The sequence below is a fragment of the Chanodichthys erythropterus genome, chromosome 1 (genome assembly GCF_024489055.1).
Source record: "Chanodichthys erythropterus isolate Z2021 chromosome 1, ASM2448905v1, whole genome shotgun sequence".
Lineage (NCBI taxonomy): Eukaryota > Metazoa > Chordata > Actinopteri > Cypriniformes > Xenocyprididae > Chanodichthys > Chanodichthys erythropterus.
In genome coordinates this window covers 34,926,927-34,936,621 of record NC_090221.1, presented here as the reverse complement: position 1 = coordinate 34,936,621, position 9,695 = coordinate 34,926,927, and the positions used below count along the sequence as shown (strand labels likewise).

Genomic DNA, 9,695 nt, shown 5'->3' with positions numbered 1-9,695 from the left:
ATTAAAAATCATCACCTGAACAGATAAAGTCATCTACTCACTAGTCACTTTCACAGCCTCGTTGTGTTTAGAGGTAGATTTAGGGATGTACACTGTACACAACCATTCAAACATGCATTATAAGAATGCAAAACATTATACTTATTAAACAGGGAGATGGATTTTTAAAGTTTTACAGTTCCTGGAGGCACATTTATCAACAACAACAAAAAAACTCTTTATCTAAAGCCAAAAACCATCCATAAACATCCATACACCACAAAGACAAACTATCCAGAAGAGATGCATGTTAAACACAGAATTTTCTTTTAAAAATAATATAACAAAAACATGTTCTAGATGATTTCTTGAAGCTTAATCATGAGGACGATGAAGTTTTGCAACTGTGGTGTATTTAATAGGCAAACTTAAGCTTAGTTTCTGCAGCAATACAAAAGCCAGTTAAAACAACATATAGGGTTTTAGTTGAGGGAACCAGGGGTGTGTGAACTACCGGATCACCTGCAAAAATACGTCATCGCTGCAGCACTCTATTCTAAACTATATAAAGCCAAGATAATATTGCTTATGTATGAAAGAGTATAAAAATTTTAACTATATAATTTTAAGACTTTAAAGTATAATGTAATGTATAAAAAGCACAGCATACTTAGAAATTTGCCTGGCTATTGACTATTTTCATTCAGTAATTTCCCTTTTACATATAATGTACATCATATGGCAGAGAACTTTAAGTAATGATCAAAATGATAGTTGACTTTTAATAAACTGCTGAATCTAATGCATTTCTCCTCTTCAGGGCGTGGAGTTTTCACCACTAGAGCTTTTTTCAGAGGTGATTTTGTTCTTGAATACAGAGGTGAACTTCTGAGTTCAGAAGAGAGTCTTTACCGAGCTGAACACTACACTGAGGCCGAGAACGCGTTCCTGTTTGAGTTTCAGTGGCGTGGCAGAAATTGGTGGTGAGTACAGACCTGTTGGATTGATGTAGTAGAGACACTAGATTGTATCGCAAACCTGCAAGATTTAATTCTAGCGGGTTTGCTGTCTCGTGTTTTTTAATTGACTTGTTTTAAATGACCATCACATGCAACTTGAAAAAAGAAATGCCTCTATCGTGGTCAGTAGACGAGGTGGCAGCACAACTGTAATGATCAGACTATAATCCCAATCACTTTGAAGCGGTACTAACTGCAGTGGAAGAACAAACCGAGCCGAGTTGAGTCGTACCGCACAGTGAGAAAGTGCCATAAAAGAGCAATGGCACCAGGGTTCGTTTTAATCTAAACAAACATGCCAAGTGTGAACACACCCTTAATACTTAAAATTAACCATGAACTGACTTGAAGGCTGCTGAGTGCAGTTTCTTTGAGTCATCAATATTCGTTTTTAACCGTATTCCCAAAAGAGAACAAAATGGTGAATGTTAGATGCATTTGTCTGCTGAGAGGATGTTGCCATACACTATCCGATAGATCCGTGGTTCTCAGACCCTCCTCTCTGCAGATTCTGTTTGTCTCCTTAACCTGACACACTCGGTTGAGTTCATAGAGCTGTGTCCTGATGATCAGCTGATGATCTGAATCAGGTAGATTAAAAAACGAGACATACAACTTATGCAGAGCGGTGGGTTTCCACTTAAAAATAACTCTACATGTCTAGCATATATAAGATTACAAGTATTGAGTAATAATTTTATGTCTTTATAGCATAGATGCATCTAAAGAAGACGGTTCCTTGGGAAGACTTGTAAATGACGAACACAGAAATCCTACTTGCAAAATGAGAACCCTTGAAGTGAGCAGGAAACCTCACCTGTGTCTCTTTGCTGTGCGAGACATTCTACCAGGGGAAGAAATCACTTTCAATCACGGATACTCAGATTGGCCATGGCGAGTCAAGGTACTATCAAAGAAAATGATAGAAAGATTGATCAGTAATTCAGGATAATCTTTTACTATCTGATTAGTTACCATGTGATTGTGGTCTCATATTTCTCAAGCCTTTGAATCAAGCATCAACTGAATCCTCTGATAAAAAGCCATCCATCAGTTTGGGTCCGCAGAGATCGGTAAGTCCACTTTAAAACATCTGTATCATTATTCTATATTATTGACTCTTTTGTGAGTAGTGTGTCTGGGTGTTAACAGAAGGAAAGGAGTGATAGATAAAGTTACTGTAGGACAGCTAGAGTAATTACTAGTTTTTCTGTTCTATACAAACATTTCTGATTTTTATATTCACTGGTTCCTTTTCTGGCATCCAGCCCCATTGTGCTGCTCCTGTTTCTTCACCTGGATTGGATGAGGTGAACAGCAGTGGTCCACATAAGCAGTCAGGCAAAGCAAGAACATCAAGAAAAACGGTAACTATCTCATAATGCAGCAACTATTAGATGATTTCTGGGAAAAACTGTTGATATTTGAAATCGACACCCAAACAACCACACCCTCCCTTCATTGCTCCGCCCCCAAAATACTGAACACCCTATTCAACACAGGCAACTACTAACAGCTGATGCACAGGTGTTCAACTAGAAAAGATCTTTATCGCTGGCAGACCATGGGATGCATTAGAAGGTTTGTTTTTAGTTGATTGTAGGTGCGTGTCCACTTCATCCAGCACACTTTGTGTAAACGCTCCAAATGGTACAAAATAATATTCTGTCAGAAATGTAAAAAGTTAAATTGGTTCCTTCCCGGTCTGGAAGGAACCACTGCGGAGAAGCACAGTATCTGTGTGACTCGTCATAGACATAAACAGAGAGAAGTAGCTCCAGCTACAATGTTCTTTAGACACATGCAGTTCTGTTTATTAACCGCTCAAGCACCAAAAGTTATGGAATGTAAATGTAGCGCCTTACTACCCACCTCTGCTAGTTACCTAGTTATTGTCACAATTTTATTTTCAATATTGTTAATGTACATTTTATGTTTGTTTAAAAGGTTAGTTCAAATAATGTCATTAATTACTCACCCTCATGTCGTTCCACACCTGTAAGACCTTCATTCATCTTCAGAACACAAATTAAGATATTTTTTATTAAATCCGATGGCTCAGTGAGGCCTCTATTCAAAGCAATGACATTTCCTCTCTCAAGAACCATAAAGGTACTAAAAACATATTTAAATCAGTTCATGTGAGTACAGTGATTCAACCCTAATATTATAAAGTGACGAGAATATTTTTGTGCACCAAAAAAACAAAATAACGACTTTTCAACAATATAGTGATGGGCCGATTTCAAAACACTGCTTTGGAGCTTTATGAATGGGTTGTTTGCACATGACGTCACAGCAGCAGCGCGAATGAGTCTGGAGGGCAGGGAGTGATGTTTCTATATAGGAATCCTATCAAAAACTCAAAAGGTTTTGCATTGTTTATAGTTGCTCAAATCGTTAAAATCGAGAACCCAGAAGGTGTTTATATCGTTTACATAACTTATACCGTTTTTTATAACTTTTCATTTTTTAACGTTAAAAGTTGTCGCCTTTTTATAGCGTTTTTGCATCTGCTGATACTGAAATTAATATGGATACTTACCTTTTGTTTTTGACTCGGTTAAATATTAACATTCTACATGCTATCGTTTGCAGGGAGGAGAAGATATTTTATCCTATTTAATTATAATTGGGTGTTTTCCCTTCAGTTTTGTAGAATTGTTTACAATGTTGATCTGGTTACCACGAGAATAGTGTCACGCGCTGCTGCTTTCAGCCGTCGTATGGTAGAAAATGTCCAAATAAAATAAATATTTAACAAGCTGACAGAAGACGATGCATTTCTTTGTTGGAAGCGTGTAAATGTAACTAGTTTTAATGTTATTTTTGTAAATATTCACTTTCCCCATATTTCCCCATAAGGAGAATCGGAGGGTCACGATCAGGGGACGGACACCGACACGCCTATTTTTGTATTTATTTCAACAAATGACCAAAATCAAACCCATAGAAGCTTGTGAACAGTTTTGAAGTGGCTGTGTGCAAGTTACAATCATTCACAAGCGAGTGATCATACTCGCAAACATAATGTTAATTAATTATTGCACAAAAACCAAATACAAAACTCAAAAGTATGTTTTTTTTTTTTTTTTTTTTTTTAGTGAAAGGCAGTGGGTTTATTTAGTGACATTATTAAATTTGCTAAAAGTCGTCTTTCATCACCTTCTCAACCAAGGCGAAAATTGTATTACCGTCCATTTTTTTTTCCCCGAATGATACTGTGAGTTCCTATTACAATTCTCGATTCAGCATAAATGACCAACAATGGCGACATTTTTCACAATCAAAAATTAAAATACTGCACTTGACTTCACTAGCAGAAAGGCAGCGCGATATAAACAAACCAGACTAGAACTGAACGCGGCGTGACGGCAGCTTCACATTCTCTATATCTGCCTCCTCGATGGCAATCAAGTCTTTCAATTCAGTGGAAAAGTCTCTCCTCTTCATAACACAAGGATCGCCAACATATGTTGTGATTTTCTGTTTAAACCTTTCTAAACCAGCACAGAAAGGACTTTTCTCCATCTTTTCCATTCTAATTTTCACTGCTTGCCCTCCACCGGAATTTTGCGCTTCACCAGAACCACGTGATTGCAAACAACCTATTGAATCAGTGACTCGGAGCGCCAAAGTCATATGATTTCAACAGTTTAGCCGTTTGATAGGAGAGCCGAGTCACTGATTTGATTTGTGAAGCTCCGAAGCAGTGTTTTGAAATCGGCCCATCACTATATTGTCGAAGTCGTTATTTTGTTTGTTTGGCGCACAAAAAGTATTCTCGTTGCTTTATAATATTAAAGTAGAACTACTGAACTCACATGAACTGATATAAATATGTTTTTTAGTACATTAATGGATCTTGAAAGAGGAAATGTTATTGCTTTGGATGCAGGCCTCACTGAGCCATCGGATTTAATCTAAAATATCTTAATTTGTGTTCTGAAGATGAACAAAGGTCTTACGGGTGTGGAACGACATGAGGGTGAGTAATTATTGACAATATTTTCATTTTTGGGTGAACTAACCCTTTATGCTAAATACTTCTTTATATATCCACAGAAGCGGTTTCAATCAAGACTGGCAAAATTAAGAAAACATCATGAAGATTGCTATGAACGTTTTAACAGGGCAGAAATTGAAAATGAATGCAATACGATTGCTAAACAGCTATCACAAAAAGATTGTTTGGTGAGTAATATGTCAACATCATCACAATACTCTGTGATCAACACCTCAGTCCATTAACAGATAATTATTTTAATATTAATTAATAGTTTCCTTAGTTCTTTTGCTTGTAGACCTTGTTTTTATTCAAATTATATTTTCAAACTGTTACAGTCATCCTTAGTCACGTCCACAACTGATGCATCCTCTTCATCACCACCCTGTGCTGTGTCCACCTCTGTGATGACCTCATCACCGTCACCGTATTACCGGTTACCAGAGGGGACACTGCAGTTGGCAAAAATGAGTAAAGTCCTAATGGCCATGGAGAAAGGAACACTGTCTGACTTCAAAGGAAAGAAACTTGACAACATTGAAATTGACCCAAATGGTATGAGTATACTTGAACGGTCTGTGTGTGTCTGTGCTGTATATATTTGCAAAAACTGTACATTATCATATGTTACAGATGCTAAGTATAATCAATAAACTGTTGATTTTTTTATCAATTGTTTAGAGCAACTTGAGGCTCAAGGTGATTCCATGTCAAGTGATGAGGAGGATTACAGTGACGTATCTCAGACAACAGCACCAGCAGAGACTGATCCACCTGTTCAATCTGATCAATCTGTTTCACAAGAGGATCAAGGTAAGAAAAATCTCTAAACTACACACACAATAATCATCAAATAACCATAAATTAGCTCCAAGCAGCAATAGCCATCCAAAGGCTTTTCAAAATTCAGAAAAATCTACACATTAGGACATATGTATGATTTGGTCATACTCACTGATTTAGTTATGAGAATTACATTTTTAATTATTCCATAGGTTCTTCAAATGCTCCAAAAAAGAAATGGGAGGACAATGAGGTAAAAGCAGTAGAGAGACACATGATGGAGTTCATCAAGACATGCAAAGTTCCTGGTAAGCAAGACTGTGAAAGATGCATTCACGCAGAGCCAGAAGCTTTGAAGCAGCGAACATGGACTGGTGTGAAAAATTATGTGCGGAACAGGATCACGACTCTTAAAAGAAAGGGTGGTTTGTGAGGAGGCACAAACACAAAAACACTTCAGTGCCTTTTATAACTTCTTTACTGTAAAAAAAAAAAAAAAAAAAAAAATAAAATAAAAATATATATATATATATATATATATATATATATATATATATATATATATATATATATATTTTTTTTTTTTACAGTATTATTATATATTTTATATATATATATATATATATATATATATATATATATATATATATATATATATAAAATATATAATAATACTGTAAAAATATAATATGATGTGGAAAGTGTTAAAAGTATTATTTGACTTATTTGTGTGAAGAGAGTGGCTCAACTAGTGACCAGCTCATTGAAGGTGCTGTACATTAAAGTTGTTAGCAGAAGACTGTACTGCGATGTTGCATAAACTAATCAAAAATACTTTTCTTTAATCTGTACCATTTATCCCAAGTAAAATAATCCCATATTAGCTCTTATAAATATATTTTACATCAAGAAAGACAGAGTATAAGAACGCTAATGAAGAAAGAATAGTTCATTTTCAATTAGGGCTGGGCGATATATCGTATGCGATTCTCACGCGCATTTCGTCAGTAAAGCCGGTTCCCTGATTACCACTAAATCGCCATCACCTGCTTTCAAATGGAGCGGCATTTAATAGGCAGAGCCGTAGATCACTGACAAGCTACGCAATATCGCGTTCATTGTGACAGATGAATCGCCTTCTATAATTAACGCGATATTGCGTTGCTTGTCAGTGAACTATGGCTCTGTCTATTAAATGGCGCTCCATTTGAAAGCAGGTGATGGCGATTTAGCGGTAATCAGGGAACCGGCTTTACTGACAAAATGCACGTGACAATCGCATACGATATATCGCCCAGCCCTATTTTCAATGTTCCTTTTTCATTGTTGAGGTAAAGGGGATAAGGGGAGGAGCGAATGTAAAGGTGAAAAGAGGGAGGAGCGAATGTAAAGGTGAAAAGAGGGAGGAGCGAATGTAAAGGTGAAAAGAGGGAGGAGCGAATGTAAAGGGGATGAAAAGAGGGAGGAGTGAATGTAAAGGTTGTGAAAAGAGGGAGGAGCGAATGTAAAGGGGATGAAAAGAGGGAGGAGTGAATGTAAAGGTTGTGAAAAGAGGGAGGAGCGAATGTAAAGGTTGTGGAAAAGAGGGAGGAGCGAATGTAAAGGGGATGAAAAGAGGGAGGAGCGAATGTAAAGGTTGTGAAAAGAGGGAGGAGCGAATGTAAAGGATGAAAAGAGGGAGTGAATGTAAAGGTTGTGGAAAAGAGGGAGGAGCGAATGTAAAGGGGATGAAAAGAGGGAGGAGCGAATGTAAAGGTTGTGAAAAGAGGGAGGAGCGAATGTAAAGGTTGTGGAAAAGGGAGGAGCGAATGTAAAGGGGATGAACAGAGGGAGGAGCGACTGTCAAGGTGGTGAAAAGAGGAGGAGCGAATGTAAAGGTTGTGGAAAAGGGAGGAGCGAATGTAAAGGATGAAAAGAGGGAGGAGCTAATGTAAAGGGTGTGGAAAAGGGAGGAGCGACTGTAAAGGGGATGAAAAGAGGGGGGAGCGAATGTACTGGTTGTGGAAAAAGAGGGAGGAGCGAATGTAAAGGGGATGAAAAGAGGGAGGAGCGAATGTAAAGGTTGTGAAAAGAGGGAGGAGCGAATGTAAAGGATGAAAAGAGGGAGTGAATGTAAAGGTTGTGGAAAAGAGGGAGGAGCGAATGTAAAGGGGATGAAAAGAGGGAGGAGCGAATGTAAAGGTTGTGAAAAGAGGGAGGAGCGAATGTAAAGGTTGTGGAAAAGAGGAGGAGCGAATGTAAAGGGGATGAAAAGAGGGAGGAGCGAATGTAAAGGTTGTGGAAAAGAGGAGGAGCGAATGTAAAGGGGATGAAAAGAGGGAGTGAATGTAAAGGTTGTGGAAAAGAGGGAGGAGCGAATGTAAAGGGGATGAAAAGAGGGAGGAGCGAATGTAAAGGTTGTGAAAAGAGGGAGGAGCGAATGTAAAGGGGATGAAAAGAGGGAGTGAATGTAAAGGTTGTGGAAAAGAGGGAGGAGCGAATGTAAAGGGGATGAAAAGAGGGAGGAGCGAATTTAAAGGGGATGAAAAGAGCGAGTGAATGTAAAGGGAAGGAGGAGGGTGAAGGTAAAGGAGGAAGTTAGAGAGAATTTAAAGACGGATGAATGGAGGAAGTACGGAAGCCTCCAAGTTAGTGCCAGTTTTGCATTTGCATTGTTGTCCTTTGTAAATTGTTTTTTTTTCTAATCTTTTTGAATTTCTGTTATTCTCCACAATGTGTTGATATTGTTAATATTAAAGACTCATTTAATCAGTTTGTCTCACTAGAGTCCTCAAAGAGTCATTTTATCGGAGTGTGTGTATCACTAAAGTCCCCAAAGAGTCATTTTATCGGATTTTGTGTATGACTAGAGTCCCCAAAGAGTCATTTTATCGGATTTTGTGTATGACTAGAGTCCCCAAAGAGTCATTTTATCGGATTTTGTGTATGACTAGAGTCCCCAAAGAGTCATTTTATCGGATTTTGTGTATGACTAGAGTCCCCAAAGAGTCATTTTATCAGATTTTGTGTATGACTAGAGTCCCCAAAGAGTCATTTTATCGGATTTTGTGTATGACTAGAGTCCCCAAAGAGTCATTTTATCGGATTTTGTGTATGACTAGAGTCCCCAAAGAGTCATTTTATCGGATTTTGTGTATCACTAGAGTCCCCAAAGAGTCATTTTATCAGATTTTGTGTATCAATAGAGTCCTCAAAGAGTCATTTTATCGGAGTGTGTGTATCACTAGAGTCCCCAAAGAGTCATTTTATCGGAGTGTGTGTATCACTAGAGTCCTCAAAGAGTCATTTTATCGGAGTGTGTGTGTCACTTTTTTTATTCATATAGTTTTTTGACTATTATTACATTTTGCAGAAAACATGCCTAATGTCTTAAGGCCCCAGTGAGTAGCCAGAGATGACTCTGGTGAGGAAAACATCTTAAGATGTTTTTGGGGTAATGATTATTTGCAGTCAATACTAAATAAACTAGAGGGATGCAGGCAGTGGTCAGGGAAGTGTTCTCTGCCTTGAAGTCAAGACAACTTTATTTCTAAAGTGTGTTATACTATACAGTTAACTTCAAAACACCTTAAAATAACTGTTGCAAATTGTAACAAGTGACATGACTTATATTTGAGTTGTAAAACAGTTCTGCAGAAGACAATAATGTCATTAATTAGCTTAATTCAGTTCATCTTTTGTTCTCTGATAGTCAATACAGTCGAATCAATAATATTTCTGAATGTTAATTGTCATTTCCCAACTGAGCAATCCAAAGGCACTCGATCTCAAGCTGCAAATCAAATGAAAATGTATGCTACCCATTTTCAGTGATCTTGAAGAAGTTAAAAAGCCCAGTTTAGTCTCTCACACTAGTTTCTCTGCTCTAGCTTGATTCCAGTACCCAGTATTGAAACTTTGAATTGTAA

At 37.6% G+C, this 9,695-nt stretch overlaps 1 protein-coding gene across 1 annotated transcript; it reads left to right on the top strand.

Moving 5' to 3' along the window:
* The first annotated feature begins 284 nt into the window (after positions 1–284).
* Positions 285–6,220, top strand: LOC137018577 (uncharacterized). Its single transcript, XM_067383251.1, has 8 exons — positions 285–962; positions 1,710–1,902; positions 2,003–2,071; positions 2,267–2,365; positions 5,064–5,192; positions 5,343–5,559; positions 5,686–5,817; positions 6,000–6,220. The coding sequence occupies exons 1-8, from the start codon at positions 781–783 to the stop codon at positions 6,218–6,220; spliced, it is 1,242 nt and encodes a 413-aa protein (XP_067239352.1). The 5' UTR covers positions 285–780.
* The last annotated feature ends 3,475 nt before the right edge of the window (positions 6,221–9,695 follow it).

What these genes read in the sequence shown, in the direction of transcription:
- LOC137018577 (XM_067383251.1), top strand. Translation starts at nt 781, where the DNA reads ATGCATTTCTCCTCTTCAGGGCGTGGAGTTTTCACCACTAGAGCTTTT. An exon ending in TGGCGTGGCAGAAATTGGTG is followed by an intron (nt 963 to 1,709) that starts GTGAGTACAGAC and finishes ATGTCTTTATAG; the next exon opens with CATAGATGCATCTAAAGAAG. An exon ending in CAAGAACATCAAGAAAAACG is followed by an intron (nt 2,366 to 5,063) that starts GTAACTATCTCA and finishes ATATATCCACAG; the next exon opens with AAGCGGTTTCAATCAAGACT.